At 37.8% G+C, this 24,831-nt stretch overlaps 1 protein-coding gene across 4 annotated transcripts in view; it reads left to right on the top strand.

Moving 5' to 3' along the window:
- Positions 1-24,831, top strand: part of GRID2 (glutamate ionotropic receptor delta type subunit 2) — a 671,892-nt gene that overhangs the window by 452,210 nt on the left and 194,851 nt on the right. For all 4 annotated transcript variants that reach the window (XR_008484345.1, XM_054295276.1, XM_054295268.1 and 1 more), the window contains exons 5-7: positions 5,025-5,078; positions 12,920-13,093; positions 17,964-18,125. Coding sequence is in view for 3 of the 4 variants with exons in the window: in XM_054295276.1 (XP_054151251.1) it covers positions 5,025-5,078; positions 12,920-13,093; positions 17,964-18,125 (390 nt within the window). In the remaining variant the exon portion in view is untranslated. The remainder of the gene's footprint in view (positions 1-5,024; positions 5,079-12,919; positions 13,094-17,963; positions 18,126-24,831) is intronic.

Raw genomic sequence — 24,831 nt, 5'->3', positions numbered from 1 at the left:
ATTATGTGATATGGCATTATAAATAATTGAATACCAACAGTCTGTAGATGAAAAATGCTGAATTCGGAAAAGTAGCTTTCTGAACGAGTTGGTTAATAGGCTGTCCTCTGCTTGAGGACCTCTCTGACGCTGATTTAGCTGTCTGAGACAGGAGGGGGTCAGTGGCAATGGGCATTAAACTTAAACTGGGCTTCCCAGTTCACCCTGGAGTACTGCATGCAAATGCTCAATGGAGTAGCAGAGATGGCACCTCCAAAGCACAAAGTGCTTTTTTGGGGTGGTGAATTCTTTCAAGTATTTCCCTTTTAGTAAATCATTATGGTCTGAACTGCAGAACAGTCAATACAGAATTAATAAATTCCGCTTCCTTTAGCTACTGGTAGACCCATTCATCACAGTTAAGAAAGCAACTTATATTTAGAAGCTCAAAGGCAGCTGTCTTGGGTTAGACTAAAGTGTCTAACTCCAAAGGTGGCTTGAATGCCTAAAGGAGCAGTAAGAACAAGGTAGGGATATATGATATTTTCTCCTAATGGTCTCTTGGCTAGCAGCTCTGCTTAGCTCCAGAGAGCTTTTTGCATTGACCTATAGCTTTGTATGTTTATTAACCCACAGCTTGTACGATTTCCCCTAGAGAATGTGTGAAATGAGAATTTGTCAAATAGGTACATGGTTTTCTTTGTTTTAGAAAGTGTCAACTTTCCTCCATTTAATATCTTTGTAGAATTTTGGTGTTCATCCCTCATTAGGAATGCACACTCTAGTTTTTCTCAGTTTTATCTTAAGAGGTGAGCTGCATAAACAATAGGTTCACCTGCCTTCTGTCTTGTATGGAAATTTCCAATCTGTCCCTTACCTTTTGGGAGGGAATAGCACTGCTTTCCGTCACAGAGCCAGCAGAACCAGTGATGAACCTGAAACTTGCATTGTATTCAAATGCTTGAGGTCTTGAAGCCCCAACCTCCTACACGCCCCAATCAAGTTGTTTTATTGCTTCTAAAATACAGGATTTCAGATTTCTTTTTCATTACTGCCCTTATGCACTTGCAAGCATTATTCTCTACATTCATTTTTCCCTGGCACAGAGCACAAGTTCATGCCAGCTCATTTGATATGCATGCAGATATGAATTTCAACCAGAAAAAGATCATCACTCAGATAAAAAATACTTGTTTTACAATTCTGGGCATATTAGGCATAGAAACCTGCTGCAAAACTGCCTTTAATACTTCTGCTCTTTGTGCTTTTAAGGTTATGGTCAATTTTAAGCAGACCTAGCCATGCTCTTTTTTTTTTTTTTCTCTTCACTGTTATTTGTTATCATTCCTTCTATGTGAAAATGCAATGGCTTTTTAAAGTAAAGAGAAAGGCAAATGCAGGAGATAGACAAGGGCATTCTGGAACATTGTGTCATGGCTGCAAAGCCCTGCTGTGTGCAAGTAATGACTGCTGTACTGATGAATAATTGGATCTAGGTTGTGTTACTGCTGACTTTAGACAGTTTGGGAGTTTTTAAAACTGATTTATTACAGTCTTTTACTTGCAGACTAGTGCTTAATAGCTGCTGATGGAGATAATCTTCTGATAGTAAGGTTATGCATATGATTACTCTTAGAATTTGAAGAAAACTTCAGGACTGAGCAACTTTTTCCCTCAGGCATCAAAACTGAAGGCGTGCATAGCATTGCATTTATGTATATTTGTAAAACAGTGGATGTGCCAGTGCATTTATCTACACTGAAAAACATAAGGAGCACAATAATTGGAAAATATGGGAAGGTTATTAATGATGATAATATTATAGTGTCCTGCAGTTCCTACAGATACAGTCAGAATGTACACTGCCAACTTTAAGGTCAATTAAATGGTCAATAAATGCCATACTGGCAGAAGAGAAGTTAAGGAAGAGACTGAGATGCAGCATTTTGGTGCTGCTGAACTGAACAGCTCTTTTGAGAGAGATGAGGCTGAAGGACCCAGGGATAAAAATAAGGCCTTGAAATCTCAGCCTAATGCTGAGTCCCAGTTCAGATGTAAAGCTATCTTAAAAATCTAGCAACTTTCCCAGGGCATTATCAGTCATCTTTTTAAGTGACTGTCAATGCCAGAACAAGCTTTGGGTAGATGGGCTAAGGAAAATGCCAAAAAGCAGCTTCTTGCAGACTGAAAGGTAAAGTGAATTTTTAAATCAGGGGGTATTTGCAGCCCATCTAAACTTAGAATATGTTAGTTTGAGTGTCTCTGAGTGCACTACAAGTTCCAATTTGACATATGCTTTTTGATGTTTTTAGTATTAAGTCGATTCATGATTGCATAAACTTTAATGGATAAAACATGATCTTTCTGCTGAGGAGTTCCAACTGTAACTAAAAAATGGGTTAATTTCCTCTTTTTATTTGAAAATTGTGAATAAATCTGTCACAGGTACCCTGAGCTGTTTGAATTAATGTGAGTGACTTGTGAGACCAGTCAGCCTCCACCAGTGACTGGCTTAAGTGGTCTGTGAGCTTTACATAATGAAACTAGTGACACTTAGGACCATATTCAGTTGAAAAGGCATTCTTTGATTGAAATCTGAGAATTTGGGCAAAGTAGGTGCTCCAAAGCAAATACTTATTAAGAAACTAAATGAACTGAAACAAAAATGGGAGATACAATACGTGAAAATCTGATCAGTGAAGCTTCAGGCACAAAGAAGTTATCTGGCTCACTTGTAACACATTAATAAGAAGTGAACAGAAAATGTCAATTTTCATTTTGTGGGTTCCCTGAATCTGAATTTTTGGTTGACTGCCATTTGGAAGCAGAGAAGAAGCTTAGGAGCCCTTTGTGAAACACAGTTATTGCCATTTTCCTACCACCGCTGGGAGCCTTGACTCGAGGGTGTCGCTGGCAGATTGCCTGGGACCACAGGAACCTCAGGAGACCTCATCTTGGGCAGAGCAGTTACAGCAGGGCAGACCTTCCTGGGAGGACATCCCAGAGCCAAAAGTTAGGAAGGACAAGGTTGCTAGGAACCTGACAAGAAATAGAAAACATGCTGACTGTGCTGCCTTTTTTTTCTGTTTTTTTGTATTTAATTCTGCTTGCTTTCAGAACTGTATGTAGATTGACTAGCAGAATTGTTCCTGCTTTAGTAAGGCTTTGGTTTGTTCTGTTTTATGGAAAAATTAAATGACAGCTTATGTTGTGAATGGGATAAACTTTCTATGCTTTGGAAGTTTATGTAAGGAGCAAATGCTCCATTGAGAATTTTGTTACTACTCTGTCCTCTTTTGACCTTTTTTGGTTCCTGGGTGAGTTTGTATCCCAATTGGTTTGTTAGGAGCAATCTGATCAGAGCAGCCATGTCTCAGTTCAAGCATCCTGGCTCAGTCTGTTGTGCTGCCTCCTATCACAGTTACTCAGTTTCTGTCCTATTCTTTCATACATGCTGTGGGAACACCTGCAGTGGAGAATGCAAAAGAATGTCAAAGCAGCACACCAAAATATCATGCTGATTTTACCTATTGAACTCCACATAAATTAAGGACTCTGATTCCTGCTAATGCTATTGGAGTTTTCCAGAAAGCTGAAGTTTTCCATTAGCAGCTATGGCTGCTAATCCCCCTCATTTCTGATGGATGCTGTGAGTTTCAAATAAGGAATCAGTCATACACTGCTGCTCCTGCTTTCCCCTCACCCAGGTCTCTGCAGATCAGAATTTCCAATCTTGCCTTAGCATTCTGCTAAACAAGCAGTGACCCCAGTTCTAATGGCCTTTGAATTAATAATGAGGTTTATCAGTGTGAGTTTCTTCGATGCTCTTAAGATTTGTGGCCAGTTAAATTGTCCTCCTTTGGACATGGCACAGTATAAATTGCCACCATCCTTGGCAAGTGCTGCTTCTGTTGGTTGTCATTAAAAGCCAATGGTCCAAGTAATAAGAGGCCAGCACCAGGCATCTAATTGAACACTTAAACACTGTCAACCCCAAGATTTGTTTCTGTTTTTCTTTGGAGTTTTTTCTTTGTGTTTTTTTAAGGTATATTCAATACAGTTTTAAGTATCCAGTAGTTTTGAGTTGTGAATCAAGATGAGCATGGTAACTATACAAATAAAATGGATTTAATCTGTGTTGAAAACTTTTTGCATGTTAATCCTAATTCAATTTCATGTAGAAAAAAAATAAATTTAAGGTGTCCAGCTTTTTCCAGAGTTTGTTTCTGGCCTCCCTTTTGTCAGTGATTTCTTTCCTACCTAATGAAAGAAGAACAAGTGTATTTTATCCTCTTCGTTTGCCCTGTGAAGTGGACTGAAAAGTGACTTGCCACAAAAGTGTAATGGATTCAAGGAGGGATAGGACTGAGTGAAAGATGATTAGAAAGCACATGTTCAGTCCAGCATAAAGACAGGTCATGGACAAATTTTCAGCAAAGGAAAGGAGAAGATGTATGAGAGGAGGATGAGAGGCCTTCTGTGCATGGAACCTGAGACAGGCTATAATTCATCATCCCTGTGACAGCCCTCTTTCTCAGGAGAGCCCTTTCCTTCCTGCTCTTTGCACTTCTATGAACTCTAGCATTTGTGATGTCAGTTTTTTTGGTTGGGATTTGTTTTGTTTTTCCTTAATTCAGAGGCTTTCAGGGTAGGTATACACTGGAAAGGCCTTAGAAGCAGGAAATACAGAAATCTTACACAAGTCACTTGATATTCATTTTCTGCCCTTCCTCTCTGTTGCTTCCTCTCAACACACAGTGCTAAAGCAAAAATGTTTTCATTTTTCTCCTCAGTCAGCTGAAACATATTCTTTTCTGTGATGCTGGCAATGAAATGTATTTCCAAGTTTAATTGACAAGTCAAACAATAACACAAATGCTTCTGCAGCATGGTGCTAAAGGTTTTCTATCTTCAGTTCAATAGCAACAGTTCTAGAGAGCATGTGCCTTGGTTTTTGTCATTTGCAGAGAGCATCTATTTAATTTTTACTTTTTTCTGGCTTTCCCAAGCAAACTGACTGATGGCTGGTTTGTTGTCTGTTTCAGGTCGTGGAGACTAATTTGGTTGCTTTTGACTGTCACTGGATCATTATAAATGAGGTAACTGTCAAGTGAACATTGTTGAGAACCATGAATCCTGTTTTCAGCCTTATTGACAATATTCATGCTGATTCTCCCTTTGCCAACAGGAAGCAGTAGCTATGACAAAGTTCAAGCACAATGAGGGAGTAGATGTTGCTTAATAAAAGTAGAATGACAGGTTCTTGGATTTTGCTGGTTCTTCTTGTCTGTTTTAAATGGAAGTTCCTGTATGAATAAATAGAAAATAAACTGGAAAAACCCCCTTTATTTCTAAATATCTCAAGAGTTCACAATTGAGCTGACTGTTTTCACAGGATTTTTAAAGCCTTTTTTTAATATGCAATCTTTTGTAGTGGAGTCCTTGCATTTTGTCAATATTTTAATGATTTTTTTTCTTAATAGAAATAAAAATAATAATCATAATAATAAAACCCCATATTTCCCTTTCCTTTATGAATTCTCCAAATGCTGTGTGATGGTTGATATCCAAACCTGTTGATATTAGTGGGAGGCTCTTTGATAGGCTTCTGGATTAGGCCATATATAAATGTTCATAAAGGGAAAACAGTAAGTTAAATTGAGATTCTGCTTTTACACTGTGAAATAAGTTCTTCCATGAAAGCCTGTCAGCTAAAATATGACAAGTCAATATGTGAAGTAGTTTTGTGTACAAAGTATTGAACACTGCAGTTCAGGTTTGACAGCGTTCAGGTTTTTGAAAAACAATTTAGGTGGGAAATATCTGGATTCCCTGAGCAGATGACTGTCTCCTAACATGTTAATCATGCAACTCCTGTATATTCTCGGGATAAAAAGACTGCATGTAAATTCCATGTCATACTACCTGGATTTACTGTCCACTTCTGTTTTCACACCTATTTATTGGATTTTCATTAGTATGCTGTGCTAACTGGTGGAGTTTTAGCCAAGTTTTTTTTTGGAGAAAATATGTCTCTGGAAATGCTGTGTAAACAAACCAGTTCCAGCATAACCATTAGTTTGGGCCCTGCCTTGCTCCTGACCAGTGCTGTGTGTATTTTCCAGCACTGAATGGGGCTTTGCTGGGAGAGAACCCAGCTTTAATCTGCAGGTGGTCAAGTGAACAACATACATGTTTTCTTTTTCATGTCTGAATAAACTAGAATTCACTTCAGAGTAAACAGTGAGTGTTTTAAGAGCATCAACTGAATCTAAAGCTGTCCTCTATAATCAGTAGATGGGACAGCAGTTTCTTAGATAAAGCTCATATTTTGGCTTGCTGTTCAAATTAAAGACACTGCCATTGATTTTTTTGTTTTAAATGTTACATACTTTCTAAAAGATCTAAAGAAGGTGCTTGCTTTTAGCTGTTTCAGCTCCTTCACCCTCAAAAATTACAAAACAAGACTGAGGATCCATTCCTAGCATATATGCTTTCTCTTTGCTTTTTATTTAGAAATTAGTGTCTCCATGGGAAAAAAGAAAATCTGCTTTTTAAGCATTGTTATTTGCACATTGCAGCAGCTGAAATGGCAGAGCAATCTAAGTGGTTACCACTCAGCTGCCTTCTCCACTCCAAAACTCTTTCTCTGGGCTGCAGTCCCAGCAGCAGGAAAAGCTAAATGATCTGCACAGAGAAATGTACATCATCCCTTCTTAGTTTGATAGTCTTGTATATGAAAAGGATGAAAGCTGTGATTAAATTCATTCCAACAAACTGCTCTAAACCATCGTCATTAAAGTCTCTGCATCTCATTCAGTAATTCCTCTTTTCTCTTTCAGAGAAAGTGAATATGTTTTGTGCTATCCCAGCTTAATCTGCTTCTGGACCTAAATCCATATTAGGTACTTAGGTAGCTTTCTAGCTCTGTTTGTTTAAAAATGCAAATAATTTCAATATTATGTGGATGCAGAAATCATATTAGCAATAAATAAGATCAGTAGATAATACTGCAGCAAGGGTTCTGCTTTGCACAATTTTTCCTTGTCACTATGCTCAAATTAGAGGAGAAATCTACATGTTTCCTGAGTGTTTGATGCTGGGTAATTGCTTATTGCAATGTTTTGCCAGTTCAGTAACGAGATTGCAATGCCTCTATTTGGCAGTGCAGGATTTGGAAATGCAGAGATTTGTGGCCCCCTTTCTGTGCGCTACATAAACCAGCTATCTTTATGTCCCAGTCTGTTTCAGGTGGTCATCCATTACCTGCTGATGGCCACAGCACCTCCATATGACTGGGAGATGATCTCAGAGCTCTGCCCCTTTTCTTGCTTCTGTGAATCTTCTGTGACAGCTTAGACATCAGTGCTTGAGTGCCTATATTGGCTAAATGACACTCTCAAATAAGTACTGTAACACTGCTTCTCTGGCCTCCTAATTTGAAATTCTAAAATTATCTATGATGGTGAAAATCTGTTGTTCCGCAAATTGTGCATCTGATTGAAATAATTCCTTGCCTTGAGATACCAAAAGAGGTTGGAACTGTCTTTCCTTTTCCATCTCTGTGCCAATGGAATGCAACCTTCTTAGCAACTATAGTAATACAGAAGCAAATACCACCTTCAGTTTTGTGATCAGAAATCTGCTTAGGCTTTGTGAGGTAACATCTGCTATTTTAATTGCTCAGTCTAAATGCTACAATGCCTGCAAAGAGTTCCTTTATTTTTATTGTCCCATTACTTGCCACTTTATGCAATACAGCAAATTTTCTTGAGGAGCCTGTTTCATAATGTAAGTGTGGGAGGAGGGGGTTTGTTCCTATAAAATGAAAGAATTCATAATTTGCTAAAACATAATGCATCGTATTAGACCATAGCAAATAATGCAAATCTCTTCTGATCAGTATAGTAAGCTGAGAAAATGCTCTCCAAATAAATGTTCCTGTTTCTCCAGGGCCTTAAAGCAGATGTTACAGTTCTTTATTTAAAATTTGCAGGAGTCATAGATTTGAATGTAGTCATGATCAAATATGTCTTAGCAAAATGTGAGAATGGATTTCTCACACTCTTTCTCCTTCTGTCTATCTGTCTTTCCTTGCTTCATTTCCTCTCCACAATAGTAAATACAGCTTCAAAGTTCCAGTATGAAAAATTATGTTTCTTTCATGACTCTTAATTCACTACTGTACAGTAAACGTAGATTCTATCTGGTGGAGCTGAAGAAGGGGCATTTGTATGATTTTCATCACTTTACCTTGCTCTTTTTAAATGCAAGTAATGTCTTTTTTTTTCCATTTTAAATCATGTCTGTCTCGAGCATTTTCCTTTGTTAAAACATTTAGGGTTACCTTACTATTATCTTGCTATACCTAAGGCTGCCACCAGTTCTTTAGTACCATTGTTTACTCAAGGGCACTCCCAAACACTTTGAACTGCCTAGAGTTGGAATAGGGAGGTGAAAATATCAATGCTGCTTTACAAAGGATTGTTTGGATTTCATCTGCTATAATGTGGTCAGTTATGACCAGGTCTATTAGAATCAGAATAGAAGGAGTGCACAGGAAAGCTCATTTGTGTAAGAAGAGAGTGGAAAAAGTTGCCTTGGTTGGAACAAAGACTAAAAGAGGATGTGCTCTCTGTTTATAAACACTTACAGAATGTGAATAAATGCATCTTTGTCAAGAGCCAAAGGACAAGGTTGACACAAGAACAAATGAGTTCAATTTGTGCATGAGTAAACTGAGGTCAAAAGTTGTTAAAATGCTTCTAATTACCAGAGGCGCCAGGGTCTGGAAAAACTCCTGCTTGATGAAAGAATTAAAAAAACCTCTAGTCTCTTTTAAAGACCAATTTATGGGAAAAGGTCCAATAGGTTTGCCCAGCAAAGCACAAGAGAGGACTGGGGGACCTACAAGGTTGTATTCAAAGGTTGTATTCTTTTTGATGAAGACTGTTTCCTAGGAGAGGGCTTGTCCTTGCCCCAGGTATTCATCTTGTTCATCATGTTTCAAGCCCAATGCACTCCACCATGAGTAGGAGTGTAGAGCATAACCATGTTTCAAGCTCAAGCAGTTAGATCAGGTCCTATAATCACAGCTCAGTTCCAGGAGCTCATTTATATTCAACATTTTCGTATGGATAATGATTGATAATGGCACTAGAGCTTCACTTGAACCCTTACATTTTCCACTGGGTTGGTGGGTCTGTGTGAAATGACACCCTCTTTCGAACAGGTGGGCAACCAGGTCGCCAGCTCCTGGCATTAGTGACAGCTAATGCACAGATGGAGAGAGCCCTGCTTTCTCCAACATCTTGGATTTTTTTCCTCTGTGAAAGCTAAAAATTAGTTTCTCCTTGTCCTGTCAGGTTTTATTCATCCTTTTCTGCCAAGCCTACAAAACATAAGGGAGATACATAGGAGCAAGTGATGATGCAGTTCAAAATCTGCTATTGGAGAAACCTCTTGGAGGTTCATCCAGCCATGCTTTTACCTCGACTTCTCTTTAGAAAGTGCTAAGAAATTTGGAAAGGACATAAATGTTCTCTGGCATGGGCAGTGGCAGCCTAGAGGCCTTAAGCCACCCTTTTTTCCTCTGCTGACTTTTGGATAAGGAAGGAACACTCTCCTCTCTGAGTGTCAGGATTTTCTGTGATGAAGTCCTGGTATGCACTGGAAAATAGTGTGTGTCCCCTTTATTATAAATACTGGAACCATCTTCTTGGCCCAAAGTAAAGATATTTTCATAAGAAAAGGTATTTTTGCCTTTTTTCAGTGCTTAATACAGGAGCATGTAAATAAATTCTTCCCCTCCATGTATCTCACTGCTGGTACAATTGCTCCGTGGTAAATATTAAGTCTCTGCCTGGGCTGCTTATCTTAAAATAATGGGACAAATATTAGATGTCCAGTATGTAGTCTTGATTTCCATTGGAGTCGTGCTTTATATGTCAAGATGATTCTCTTCAGTTCTTGTTTCCTAATCAATCTGTAAACAGTTGTTAATTTAGATCCGTATTTTTTCCCTTATTTATTTGCCTGCTTAGATGAAATGTACATCTAATTTTATCTTTGTTCCTTTTGTGGCAGGACAGTCTCCCCTTAATTCCAAGTTCAGACCAGCAAAAGAAAGGCTTGGAACTATAAATTGAATTTTTGATGAAAAAAAAAAATGAAAAACAAATAAACAAAAAGCACAGCGAAAAAAGAAAAGCAACCTCACATAACCTAGCCTAAATTTTTTCAGGTGCCAACTCAGTTCAACTTGGCCAGCTTTCTAATTTTTTTGACATTCGACGCTTGTATAACATTTCATCTGGCGCACTTATATTGTTACACTGTATCCTCCTTTGAAGTGCAAATGAAAATTGTTTCCTCTCATACAATAGTTGCTTTATATAGTTGTCTTAAGTCAGATCCAAAATTCAAGAATGAGAGATGATGTTGGAGAGTCATTATATAAAAGGCTTGTCACTCAGTCAATGCCAAGTATTTAAAAAATGACAAAGAAACACATAGCAAATGACTAATGTTGAATTTGAGGTTGCATGGCATTGCTTTGTTGTCAATCTAAAATCTGGATTTATGGTATAATGAACATTTAAAATAATAGCTGTCACTAATCCATAGATATATGTACCTCCTTGGCCACCACACAGAAATGGCTTTGGTGTTTCAATTCTGTTATTATTTCCCAGGTGATGTAAAATGGCATGAGGTAGTAACCTAGAGGTTAAAATGAGAACATTCTATTCAAAATGCACCAAAAAGTGCTGAATACAGAAAACATCGATACACTTTTATGGCAGGAAAGATAAATGCTTGAGGATTTGAAAGTCAAAATCTCTTTTAAAGTAGTACTTGGCAATATAATGTGGCCATCCAGGTGTCTGTTTTTACAATATTAGAGCGAGTCTAATAATCTTGGTGTTACAGTTTGGATATACTGTGTAATGAAACCAGGCAAACTTTTTTAAATCCTCTAAGAAAGTATATAATTTAAAATCAAGATTAAAAGTTTCTTGAGCTCTCCTTTATGGTTATATTGAAAGTATTATTTAAAAAAAAGAAAAATATATATATTGCTAAAACAGCATTATATATATATTTTTTTTTACCTCACAGCTAGTGAAATGATACAGGCTAAATGAAAAGACAGCATCTTAAGCTGAGATAAGCCATTATCTGTGGTACATTAAGAATTAATAGACCAGAAATGTAAGATAATATACTGAACACAGCTGATGCTATTTTATTTCTCTTTGCAGAAAAAATCTGTATTTCATAAAGAACATTAATAACAGATGAATTCAGAAACTATGATAATCTGTGAAGGGAAATAAAATACTTTTGCTGTAGTCAAGAGAATAGAAGTTATAATTTACATCTCACATATATTTCTTTCAAAATTTAAGGGAAATTATCTAATAGCAGTATGTCCCAAGTAGTTCCTTCAAAATAATGAAAGGATATTATACTGGAGCAGGAAAAAAAGCCAGAATAACTGGGGTGGTTGTCATAACATTTAAAGAGCTGCTTTTTCAAAAAGCTTGGCTTCATTTCCACAAGAAAGATTCCATAATTTGAGATCAAGTCTATCCTGGTGTCTCCTGAATATGGTTATGGATCAGGAATATGGTTATGGATCAGGAAGCTAAGGCAGAGAAAGATGGTGGCATTTCATTACAGGTATTTACAATGCAGATGTGCTGTATCCTTTGAAAAAATTGCAAAGCTATTAATACACAAATAAAAAAAAATATTCAATAAACTGTGGTTGTATGCAAGAGAATATTAAGTGCAGGATGCCAATAGGAGCCTCTTGATCCACCTCCCTTCCTGGGGCATATCCACAGTTTTAAATGTCTGGAAAGTTTGGGGCATCTGCCTCTGTAGTTAAGACAGATCATGGACAGACAGTTCAGCTTGGTGAGAAAGAGGTCCTGGTTAAAAAGATGGTACACATTTTAGATTATTTATACAATTTTACAGGAAAATACAGACACAAAATTATCTTGAAAGCTAACAGCTATTTGAATCACCAGGAAAAAAAACATGTTTAACTAAAGTTCAAGTTCTTATGTGAAGGTTGGAGTCAGTTGCTGTTGCTTGGGAGCCTGTGTTCCTCTTATTCAACTTCCCTGAGGGACTCATAATTCAACAGTGTAAAACACCATGTTCCCAACCTGCAGGAATTTCTGCTATGTAAAATATGTTTTTCTGGTTTCCCTAACCTGTCTTAAAGGTAATACTTCAAGCTTAATATTGGTGGATTTACTTAGCTATTTTTTCTTTTAAGTATTTGACCGTAGAGCTGAGTGTTCAGCTGTAAGCCTTAATAGGTACCCTGTGGAATAAAAATTTGCTTTTAAATTAGGTCTTGCTATAAACAAGCACATTTATACCTAGAATGCTCTTATGCATTTTCTTTGCCCTTTTGGTAAATGATTTCTAACTAACACATTGTTTATAGGTTCTTGATATTCTGAATCTAGGAAATGAGCACTTAAGGCCTGAAACATGGTCTCTACCTTCACTGCTCCTGAGCAATGCTGCACTCAGAAATACATCATGCTATGGCCTCCTACTGATTTACACATTATCTGTCAAGGATGCTTGGAACAGTTTTAAATAGAAAATCAGAAGAGGTAAAAGGAGAGGCAGAGAAAACCCCAAATGAAACAGCTATTAAAATATAAGTATTTGCTGAGATTTGAGCACAGTACACTTTGAACTTTTGTAGTTAAGGGTGGTGTTTGAATACCACCAGTTATTTTAATGAGCATGCGCATATTGGTTTTGAGGCTGTGGTGGAGTCTGACAATAGCTGTGTGTCAATCAGAGGCCTCTTGGTCCACTCAGGTTATTTTTTGTTTATCATTTGGTGGTCACGTTTCTGAATTTTCACTCTGATGCGTATCCTCTCCCTTGCCTTCTCTTTCAGGAGATAAATGACGTGGATGTGCAGGAGCTGGTGAGAAGGTCAATCGGGAGGTTGACAATTATCCGACAGACGTTTCCAGTCCCCCAAAACATAAGCCAGCGCTGTTTCCGTGGCAACCACAGAATATCTTCATCACTGTGTGATCCCAAGGACCCTTTCTCCCAAAGCATGGAGGTACCTCATGCACCAGTCTATCCCCACCTGGAAACTCTCTTTCTAGATAACTTCCAAGTTTTCCCCCAGGGGCTATCTGTAACTTATTTTTCACATCCTCTCTGACATGTGGTTTAATGGCTCATGGCATGACAAGGAAACACCTGGAGCTGAGGAGGGAGTGAATGTCTCTGATGGGGAACAACAACTTTCCTGCTCCACAGCAATAGAGATTAACATCCAAACAAGCAACCTGGTCTCCAGGTAGTAGGGTAGTCTGTTTGTTGCCCTGCTCAATTTTAATTTTTGTCATCTCACCCAAAAGGATTTCCTCCCTGTAGTCAATGTCTCCCGAGTTGCTGTGCTTCTCTGAGCCTCAAATATGTTGTCAATAAGAAAATCATCCTGGGAGCACCCACATAATCGCTTTCAAGTGCCTTGGTATATACATCTAAATCTCTATCGAAGTTTCAGGGAGGCCCTATTTTTAGTGTTGTTAATCACAAACTACAATTAAACTATAATGGGTTCCTACCACAGGAATTCAGCAACAGGATCCCTGTCCTCCTGACTTCATATAGTTTTTCCAGGAACAAGTCCTCTGTGTCTCTCATTAGGTTTCGTCATGACAAAGCTTAGGCAAATTAGAAATGTGAAATTGGCTCAATATGTTGATTTTAATTTTTGGGTTTTTTTCTGTGAACATTTCTGCAGTTGTGGAAAGATGGCTACATATTATTATTTTTAGCAGTGGAGGGAGGAGATTATCCGACCCAGCAGCTAAAAGCAGCTACCTCATGGTTCTGAAAGGGAAGAATGAGAGAAAACAATGGGAGAAAATAGAGAGGTCTTCAAGAGTGTCTGTTTAAAATGAAGAAATATAAGGGACAAAGTGGGATAGTCTTGTCCTGTTTCAGATTAGTTATAAGAGCCTTTGTGTCACTAATTTTAGTTCACAAAACAGCCAGCCAGCAATTATTGATGACATGAAAAACTGGCTGTAGCAGAGAACACAGTGATCCTATTAGAGTTCTCAAAGCAGGCAGGGCTGTGTGGTGCCCATTGATGCTTAGGATATATCTACAGACTGTTTCAGAAGTGCCAAAATCCTTTAGGCTGTGCCGTTCTGTCATGGCAGCATGGTCCTGGGGGAACTTTTGGCAGTCTAGGGACAGTGTGTTCAAGCTGAGAGTGTGATCACACGCAGAAGTCAGAGAGTGCAAAGAGCAGTTCTCATGAACAAAGCTCCGACTACAGCAAGGCAGAAAACAAGAGCCACATGTCTGTGGGATGCTTTACATTTTAATTTATCTTTCTCTTCAACTTCACTTTTATTTTCACCTCAGCAGTTGCATGAATCTAGGAAAGACAATTTCTAGAATTCAAAGTTTAGTCTGGACAAATTGGAAAATTCCATTTAATTTGTTAGATTTGATCTTATACCTTAACCTGTGTGTCCTGATCTATCTATAGCTTGGAGAGCTAAAATGTTCCTACTGGAAGCTTTCCTAGTATTTTGGTTCAAAGGAATGATGGAAGCTGGATTGGTTTAATTGTTCTGTGCAGCTGAGCTGCTTTTTGCATGCTTTCCCTGAGATGGCTGTACTTCATTATTTTAGCTGAGTGAGACAACATTATAAACTGAAAGGAAGGAAAACTCTGACACAATTTCCCCTGTGCCTTCGTATGATGCACAGTCCTTTGAGTAGCTGTGGGGTTTGTTTGCTGCTTCTTTGTTCTACCCAACAATATTATAAATTAGTTTCTAATCCAGTGGGGAGCTGGAACAGTTTATAAATTGAAATTACTAAAGCTTTTTTTTTTTAATGACATCGAAGTGTGACTAATCAGAAACATTCTCTGGAAATTATAAGGGTGAATTTCTTTATTTATTTTTTTCTGAATTACTCCCCCTAAAGTCTGTGGGAATAATTAATTTTTTTTCAGCATCTTTATTAAAATGCTGAAAAATATTCTGGTGAAAATGTCTCACTGTGTCTTTGGAACTGGCCTAATTGAAACAAATTCTATAAATTTGTATCATTTTGAAGGCAGAAAGTTAAAAGCTGGATTGACAGAAGAATTTAGTACTGCAACCCTTTTGTCTAAAAATTATGTGCAATATTATAGGTACACATAAAATAAACACTGATAATCCAGATTAATCATTCATCATTAATCTGATGCTAAGTACCTTTCTTCCACACTCTGGATAAAATAATCACATCTGAATTTTAAATTGCATTAACAGAAGGTTATGCAGTTAAATACTTCTTGGTAATGCAAGTGTCCAGCCCTTAGCCTAACAGAATAAATAAAGGATTAGTAATGGACACCAGGCAGTGCATTAAATGCCCCAGTAAATTTATGTGGGAAATTAATAAAGGTGTAAAGTGACTTTAAATTACAACCCCCTTCTGTTCATCAGGACAGATATTAACGAAGCGTACTTCTGGAAGTGACAGGGAAGGGTGATTTTGAGAAACAGGAATTAATTGTAGGGTCTTTATCATTGCATTATCAGTGATTGATTGCCATACATGTTAAGCTCAACTATTAGTGAAGGACTAACAATGCTTAATAACTGCTGAACTCTGTCCTCCTGAGCCCTGTTAATTCTTGATGAAGGCCCAGCTATATTACTCTTAGATTAGTGAGTGCATCCTTCCTCATGAACTGTGACGATTGTCTTCTATTCCCATGGCAGCAGGTTACAGAAGTTACCTTGAAAGCAATGTCATTTTGTTGGGACATGATGACTTGGCATCCACAGCCCTTCATGTACCAATTTAGTCTCATTAGTGACCTTATTCCCTCTGCTCTCCAGAGGTGATGTGAGGCTTTTTCTTTCCTTTGGCAAAGACTTGAATAGAAAGAAGCTTGCCTCACAGCCCAGTGATAATTCTTCCCCTCCCAGTCCAAAAAATGTCCCTCTGGTGCTGACTTCATTGGGAAAACACAGTTTTAGCTGAAATGCTGTGAATTCTTTGTAGGTTCACAATATGCAGGAAAATCATCCCAGTTGTTTTTAAAATGCTTGATTAACCTGGGCCCAGATCCTCAATCCATGCTTTTAATCCTGCCATGTACAGTGATGCCTGGCCCGTGCATCTGAAGAAAGTAGATTTTGTTCCTGGGTGAATACCAAAATAGAAATGTTCACAGCCACAAGAGGAGCTCCAGTAAGAATAAAGAAGCACCTTCTTTAGAAGAAAGGCACAGTGAAGGATCATTTAAAGAAAAAGGGCACTAAGGATCAGGGGTTCTGTGAATCTGTGCTACTAACAGAGCAGTTAGTGGATGACACAAGCAAAGCCAGCATAAAGATGGGATTTTAAAAAGGAAATAAAAACATTAAAAGATGTTATGTGGAGAGGACTAATTAGGCAGGAAGAGAGGTTTTGGGGGTTTTTTCTAACTTTTCTTCCCTTTTTTTAAAGGTAATATGTGAATTTGCCAATCAGTATCTCAGATCTTCAACATTATTGTGCTTCCTTGCCATATCCCTCCTCCCAATAGCTGCAGGATTTTCCCAGTTTTTGGATATATTTAAAAAGCAGACTAGGGCTACTAAATTCCCATACTTTCTATTTGTAAGCTTCTTTCTCCTTTTCAAACTTTAAGCACACTACCTATAGCTGTGCAAAAAACCCTCACAGAGGGCAACCAACATATTCCACAAATCTGAGGAAATGTCTTTTGGCTTGTCTGTGACTGATGGAGAAAAAATCCCAGCAACCTTGCCTCAAATTGCCACTGGCTAATTTGCTGCCAGGCACTAGGAATGTTCTACAGAGCCCTTTATCATGCACCTGAGGAAACTGTGTTTCCCTCAATAACTTTAGATGACCAATAGGTTATCTAAAAATAATATTCCCAAAAGTGCTTTTCATTTCTGAACATAATTTTTCTTCATGAGAACCTCTGTTCAGGACAGCTGAGGTTTCTTTTTATGATACTGTCAGTAACTTAAATGTTCCTGCCATCTGAGGACAGCAAAGACTGATGTAAAACTATATTGTAAATTACTTGTTTCAGAAGTGTTCATGTGTCCTGAGCTTCTGTTCTTTTACTTTTAATTGTGTCTTTCACATCTGACTTTGCTCTGTGTTCATTTAAAGCACGTACACAGAACTAAAACATGTTTAAGTGGGAGGGGCACACAAGTGATTGCTCTTCTTGAATTCCACTGTTCTGCTTTTGATCCCAAAGTAGAACTTCCTCACACTGTATGCAGCTGTGCTCGCAGTGAACATACACACATGTACTCTGTAAGAGTTTTGTCCTGCAAGCAATTAGCAGCCAATGTCAAACACACTGACAGAAAACACTCTAAATCACAGAATCAACATGCAATTGCACACTGACAGGAATTTCATTGAGTCTTGTTTCATGCCAGAAAGTGTCAACCAAAATTGACTGCACAAATCAGGAGCAAAACAACACAACAAAATCTATTCCAAATTTTCAGAGTTTCTGCTTTTCAAAAGAGCAAAACAGTCTTGAAGATAATTTGATGGTGTCCAAATATCTGGTGACTGAAAAGTTGAGTTTCACAAGGAACTAGTCAAAAATAAAAGGAAGTCTGTTTATGGGCATAAGTAGAGCTGTAAATCTGGCAAGTGGAGCTGTGCCAGTGGTTGGGCTGCCTGGACTTCTCATGTGTGTATAGTTTGTGTAGTGTTTATCACTTTTAGTATTACAGCCCCCAGCTGCAGCTTTTACCAAAGCCCAAATGTGGGACATTTTGCCTCTCACAGATTCTTCTTAAAACCAAATAAAGTATTTAATTACCAGAGAGTTATGGGTGAGGCAAAACAAATGATCAATTCTGGCTGCTAGGAGGATACTACATAGCTATGCTAATGCTTCCCTTTTGATGTCTTTACAGATTACAAACCTGTATATATATGACACTGTCCTCCTGCTGGCAAATGCCTTTCACAAGAAGCTGGAGGACAGGAAGTGGCACAGCATGGCCAGCCTCACCTGCATCAGGAAGAACTCTAAACCCTGGCAAGGAGGGCGATCAATGCTGGAAACCATCAAAAAGGTACTTTTTCCCTATGTTTCCTCATCTTTGATTTCTAAAATACTGACATTAGGCACTATTTCCTCCTGAGGTGAATATTACTCTTATCAGTATAGTTTTTATGTATTCACAGTTCCTGAATGGAAGTAGTTGTTATTTGGCTTGGATTGTTTGGGTTTTTTCCATGTCATAATAATCATATTGAAATAAAATCAGTAAGTTTGTTTAACTACCAAAACAGTTGGATGGTCAAGGAAGAAAAAGTGTCAAAGGTGAACATGTGTCACCGTTGAAGAAGCTTCACAGGTTAGGAAGTAAAGAAAATAAATTTACTATTTTGTTTGCAAAAGAAAGGAGAAAAAATTGCAGAATTGCACTTTGGTAATGTTCTGCGGAATTCGCCATCGCACTGCTTTTGACGTTAATAAAGTGAAATCATAGAAATGGGAATAAGGAAACCCCTAAATTATCTACCCTATATTCTGCCACTGCAAAACCGTCCCTGTGACTGTAGGTACACAGTCTGTGGTAATTGGGAGTGGGGGTGTCATCCCCCATGGGCTGCAGCTGTAAGCAGCACTGACAGCAATGAGCCATGGAGTGCCTGGGGCACTGACCCATCACCAAAGGTAACAGAGGGCACACAGGTGCAATGCATGTAAGATAAGGATCTAAAAGGTTGCACAGAAGAGTATTAAAGGGCAGAGCTTGAAGACTTCTGTAGTGGCATGGTGTTACTCTGTATGGGCTAATGCTTGAAGCCTTCTGAAATTGTATGGTGTTACTGTGTGTATTTTGGTCATCTCAACTGCAAAGTGTAACAGACTCAATACAGCTTTATCCAGTGTTGCTGCTTCTCTGTGATTTTTATTTCCTACCTTAATCCTTGTCATGCCCAAGATGTTTTTCCTGTTCAGTCTTCAAAGATAATTTCTCTTAGTTATTTCCTTTCTTCATGATGTGTACAGCCTCCACATACTTACAGACAAATGTAACAACTTTCCAATATTTAGTCAATATGAACAGGTTGAGAGTTTGCCCTTCCCTGTAAGTTTTTTGCCTCATTTTCTTTATGTTATTGATGTCTTTCATAAAACTGCCCCCTCATTTGTCTGCATACACTTCCTGTTAATGTATATTTACATTTAAAGTGCTGGTGTTGTAAACACAGAGGAAAAAAAAAGGACAGAAAAAAAATTAAAATGGTGCTTTATTTATGGCTTTCACTACAGGACATAAAAATAATTTAAAATATAATGTTGTCTTGAGAAGTTGCTATTCTGCATTAGGTATTTAGCTTTACCAGAAATTATGATGATGCAGGCAAAATGTAGGACTCCTTTGAACACTGCTTATATTTTACCCGGTCCCAGGTTAATCTGCGTTACCTCCAAAATGATAGTTCAAGGATTTCTTTGGTATCTGCTTCCACTTTCCATTCTAACAGTTTGAACTCATGAGACTGCAAGAATAATCCAGGACACATTTCTTATTCAGGGGCAGGATAGGTCTTTAAGGGACTCCAAGCTGAATTGCTCTTGAACTGTCTGAGCAATTTCCAATTCACTTTTGGCAGTCCCATGTATTTTGACCTATGATTCAGGCAAGCTGGTTCTCTTCTTGCCTTGGATTTTGTAAATGCTGTTTCACACTTTTCCATTTAAATGGCCAGGAGAATTATGAAAGCATTCAAGAAGGCAGGAGCAAGTGGAAATTCCAGACTTCTTGTTAGCTTGCTAAAAAATGAATCAAATGCCAAAGAAATTCCTGATCTGTGCAGCTAACCATGCGTCCATCCTGTCACTTTTGGGTTTCTCTGCTATTTAAATTAGATGGGTTTGATAAGAAACTATTTTATTGGTGTAAATTGAATAATCCAAATACTCTTTACACTGCATTGTGCTGACAGAGATGAATTTCTAGAAGTAATGTGCTAAAATTGAAAGTCAAAATTTAATCCAAATGAAATATAGAAATTTTACTTTGTGTGGATGTCAGTAGCATTTCAATCCATAGGCAGGGGAAAGCTAAAGATTGCCGCTGAGAAGTGGAATTGCACAAAAACAAGAATTCTGTTTTAGTTTTGTGGCCTACTTTCTCTTTTTCTCTTTTCTTTCACTAAAGCAGTTGTGTAGCAGAGCCATGGCATCACAGCTCTGTACTTTTGAAATTAAAAATTTGGCATTGATGAATGCCTGATGAGGTATCAGAAAAACAATAAAATTCAGAAGTAATGAAGGGAAAAAAGTCCTCACTTCATCTCTCTTCCTGAGAATTCTTCTGTTTCCCATCTTGTCTTATTCTTTAAAGATCTTTTCTCTCCTCTTTTCCTGGAGAATCCTCTAAAATCAACTGAAATACAGGTTGGTTTTTTTTTTTTTTTTTTCTCAAAAGCATACCAGTTTCCCTTAATTTTGAAAGAAAACAGATGCAAGTTACCACGTGGTATTAAATAGTTTCCAAATTAAAGTTCTTCATTTTGAAATCACTACTGTTGCCAGTGGTGATGTACAATGAAATATCATAGTAATATATTGATGTAATTCAGGGTGAAACTACATTCTGAGATTTCTTAAATACTCTTGGAAAAAGAACTTCCATCCTCTGCAGCACCTTAATTCACCCTTCATGGTGACCTGTATTGCAGAGCTGAAAGCATCACCTGGTCTCTGGCTGTCCCTCCTCTCAGTGTAGCTTCACTAGGAGTCAAATTATACTCCAGTACTCAAGGTATTGAAGGGGAAAAGAGTTGAGAATTTTTCTGAAAAGATCCAAAAACAGGAACATCTGGCAGTGTTTTAGCTGCAGAGGGACCCCTTTCTTTGATTTCTGGAGGGGGAAATGAGAAAAGAGGTGGGAAATCTTTATTAAGCCGCTCACTGAAGAAGGTAAGAGAAAGGGTTACTGATGTTTAACCTACAGCAGCAATTGTTAAATTTGTTACCCGGGTGGTAAATAAACTGATTTCTTTTTGGAGAACAAGCTAGTAAAGGATAGCAGGCAATGAGAGGAAATTAGAGTTTCCAACATTTCTTAAAATTGCAAAAAAGCTGTCTAAATCATTCCTTATTGTCATTTGTTACTTTTCATTGCTGAGCATTTGACTCATGCATCACTATTTCTACAAACAGCTACAAAAGTGGTTTTTTCTTTGTGAATTCAGCTGATTGGACAAAGCCTAAAGAAAACATTTTAAGCCCACCATAATTATTTAAATCTAATATCTACTCCTGCCCATCCTGGAACTGAATAAACAGTTAAATTCATCAGGAAATACAATCCTTCTAATGAATTTGGCCAACTCCAGGAATTAGTTTAAATTCACTTCTGTAATGGGACCTATCCCTAAACACAAGCTCACTTGTTTATCTCTCAGTAAGGCCATTTCACAGTTGGAGGAATAAGTATCACTAGAAAATAATTCTGCTTTGGGAAAAATTAATCCTTCTGAGTAGGCTGGGAATGAGTGTAAGTAGGATTATAGGGAGGATCAACTCAGCAAGATGACATCAAGTTTCTGCATGTACCTCCTCTTACATGTCCCAGGGCTCTTCCAGTCACATTGGTTTAGCTCACTAACAGCAAATTTTCAGTGCTAGCAGCAGCACAGAGCCTGTCCCTTTCTGGAAAATGAGCTGTACCTCTTGCTGTTTTGTGAATCATAGGTGGGATTGTCAACTAGTCCTGCTCTCAGAAATGTCAGTGACGCTCAGTGGTGACACGCAAAAAAGATGCCAAATTGTTTTTCAGGTAGTGGATTGGATTGTCGGTGCTAGTTGAAAACTCAGTAATGTTCTCAGGATCAGACTTTTGCAAGAATTATATGTGGAATGCGTATTTACTGATTATAGCTTTTTTTCTTGCCTATAGCAGGATATAGCCTATTTCTTACCCTTAATTGCAAAATAGCTAGTAGCTGAAGAGAAAAAAGGAAGTTTGAACAGAAGCTGAGACCAAGTGAAGTATTTTATAGCTGATGATTGGCAAGCTGACATTCCCAAGTGAGGTCCTGACTGCTAGGGTAAATAGTGCTTTCTTCAGGGACTTACAGTATAGCAGTGCCTAAGCACATATAAACTGTAGTTTATCTTGCCAGTTTAGATGGGACTCAAGTAGGCTTTAATTATATTGCCAAGCTTTATAACAGCTCTGCAAAGCCCAGAGCAGTGATCAGAATTGTAAGTAAAACATTTTTGGCCTAGCAACTGACATTTCACTCTTCAGTTGTATATGTGTCAGGAAATTACATGGTTGCAGCTGAACCTCAGAAGAATTTGAGAAGGTAGATAACAAATATATCTTCATTCTTCCCCAAATAGCATTGTTTCTGTGAGTTAAATGGAATGACAAATTTATTTTACTCTTGGCTGTTATCATGATTAACACTAAAATCATTTGGGAAAATCTGATCAGGAAGTTGCTGCATCAGTAGCTGTCATGCAGATGGTCATTTCCTCTGTGATCCCCTTCCTCTATGCACTAGCAGAGGGATAAAACACATGCTGTAAATCAAATGTTTCAGACAGATCCACACTGTGAAAAGCTACCCACAAAAACTGGAGCAGCATCCTGAAGATCTTCCCAGGTGATATTCTGCTCCCCTCTGTCAGCCCTGAGCAGCACCCAGAGTTGTGTGAGCCTTGTGGAAAGGCTGTGGGGGACCATGAGGAGCAGGGAAGAGCAATATCAGGATTGCACAGCCTGCAGGTCCAGCAAGATCAGTCCCAGACAGGGAGGAGAAACCAAGACCTCCAAGAAATTTCTATAAATTTAGTATTGTTGCTATTATATGGATGGTTCTTTGCTGTTTTGTCTTTCTGCCTCTTCCCTTCCCTAGCTGGCAGCATTCCCACCCTAATGGGAGCTCTTATTACACTATTTTATATGTACACAGTCTAGGAGAGGAAGCTCTGATTAAGACACTGCTAAATGAGAAATTTTCAAAGAATGGTAGACTGCTAAAGCAGATAAATGAGAAAAAATGTTGTTGTGGTCAAGACTGGATTCCCGACAAATAAAGCTGATGGACTTGGAATTTGTATCTTGCCCTGACAATTGCAGCCATCAAAAAATCAAGTTAAACAAACTCATACAAAGTTTCTGGATAGAGATCAAATTCCAAAACATCTTAGGTAATTCTGTTAACCTGTGCTGTATGTAAGGGGACATACATTTCCAAAGAATCCTGTGTTTTCTGAAGAAATTGATTGATTGATTACTTCAAGTATAATTGAGGTTAAATGATTATTTGAATTATTTTTAATCGTATTTACTCAAATAAGGACAAAGGTTATAAAAGTAAATTTAAAAGTTAGATAAAATTTTAAATTGCTGTCCCAAGCTTCAGAAAATCATTTATGTTTTAACTCCATGTTCCTTAAAGTATTGGGACTGCTCTCAGTCTGGAACAAAATGTCACCTAAATTTTCTAGATTGAAAATCCTGTATTCTTCATTTCAATTTTCTGCTGTGCACAGCATCTGTGTGAAGAAATTGTAATTTTTTTGTTGAATATTTCCTTCCTTTTACCACTTTGTTCCAGTTTCCCCTTCCTTTTTCCAGGTCCTGCTTGTGGATCACTTGAAATCATGGTACTGCTCAGGTCGTCTATACCAATTTAATTGATTTTCAGACTTTAATTACCTCAGACCCACAGGTTTAATACCCAGTGTGAGGGAAAGTTTTAGGAAGCAATATTTCCTATAGGAAATATTCAGTATAATATAACCACATCAGTATCTGGTAAGGTGTCCAGATGGAGGCTTTGAGCAATCAGCTGGGCATCCCAATTCTTACAGGTCTCTGACACTTCACAGGCATTTCTCCATCTAGTGTTCTGTGAAACTGTGCCTTAGGGATTCAAAAAATAGATAAGAACCTATGAGAGAAAAGGTATATGGAACAGGTTTAGGCTTCTGGTCCACGAGTAGGATGAAGTCAAATTTGAGTTGGAGTAAAAGGTTTATATTTGTGTTACTCAGTTATTTACCAAAAGATATCTTCAAGTGATTGTGTGGGCAAACACAAGTTCACTGTCTTTACTCTGAACCAGCCAGAGGTGTGCTAACCCCAGTCTAAGAGCCACAAAGGTCTGGTTAGTGAAGTATAGTAGTCAAGATAAAAAGGAATCAGAGTGTCTCGCTAACCACAACATTAGCTGAAATTCTCTGACTTGCAATTACCGAAGTCTTCCTGCAAAGGTCTGTTTTGATGTACCCTTAATCGGGCTATTGGCTTTTTTCCTTTCTTTTTTTTTAATTTATTTTTGTTCTAGTACAGAATAAAAAAATAAATACTATAGAAAGAAAATATTATCGAAAATATTTTTCAAATCATTAATTATGTATATACACAGGGTATTTTATTGGTTTTAACTGTAAATGGCACTCATTAAATAGTTGTATTATCATAATATTTGTATTATTATTTTAATATGTAGTTATTTATGTATTATTCCCTGATAGTACTAGTTTCTAGTAGTCTAGTAAATTCTAAAATCATCATCTCGATGATTAATTTCATTACTTTTGTTACAATCACAGTAATGTTTTATAAAAGTCAAAGAACATTCAGTTATTTCACAGCAATCTGCAATGGAGATGCAAATTTTGTATTCCTTCCTGGATTTTGTCCAGACTGAAGATTTAAGAATAGAGCTTTTAATATAATTCAGCAAGGCTCATGTGCTTAGCTAGATAGTTCATATTGCAAGTTTCTCCAGTTTATA

The sequence above is a fragment of the Melozone crissalis genome, unplaced genomic scaffold (genome assembly GCF_028551555.1).
Source record: "Melozone crissalis strain CALT ecotype California unplaced genomic scaffold, PUWL_Pcris_2 ptg000006l_1, whole genome shotgun sequence".
NCBI lineage: Eukaryota > Metazoa > Chordata > Aves > Passeriformes > Passerellidae > Melozone > Melozone crissalis.
Note: the sequence above shows the minus strand (reverse complement) of the source record. Positions and strands in the feature narration are given on the sequence as shown.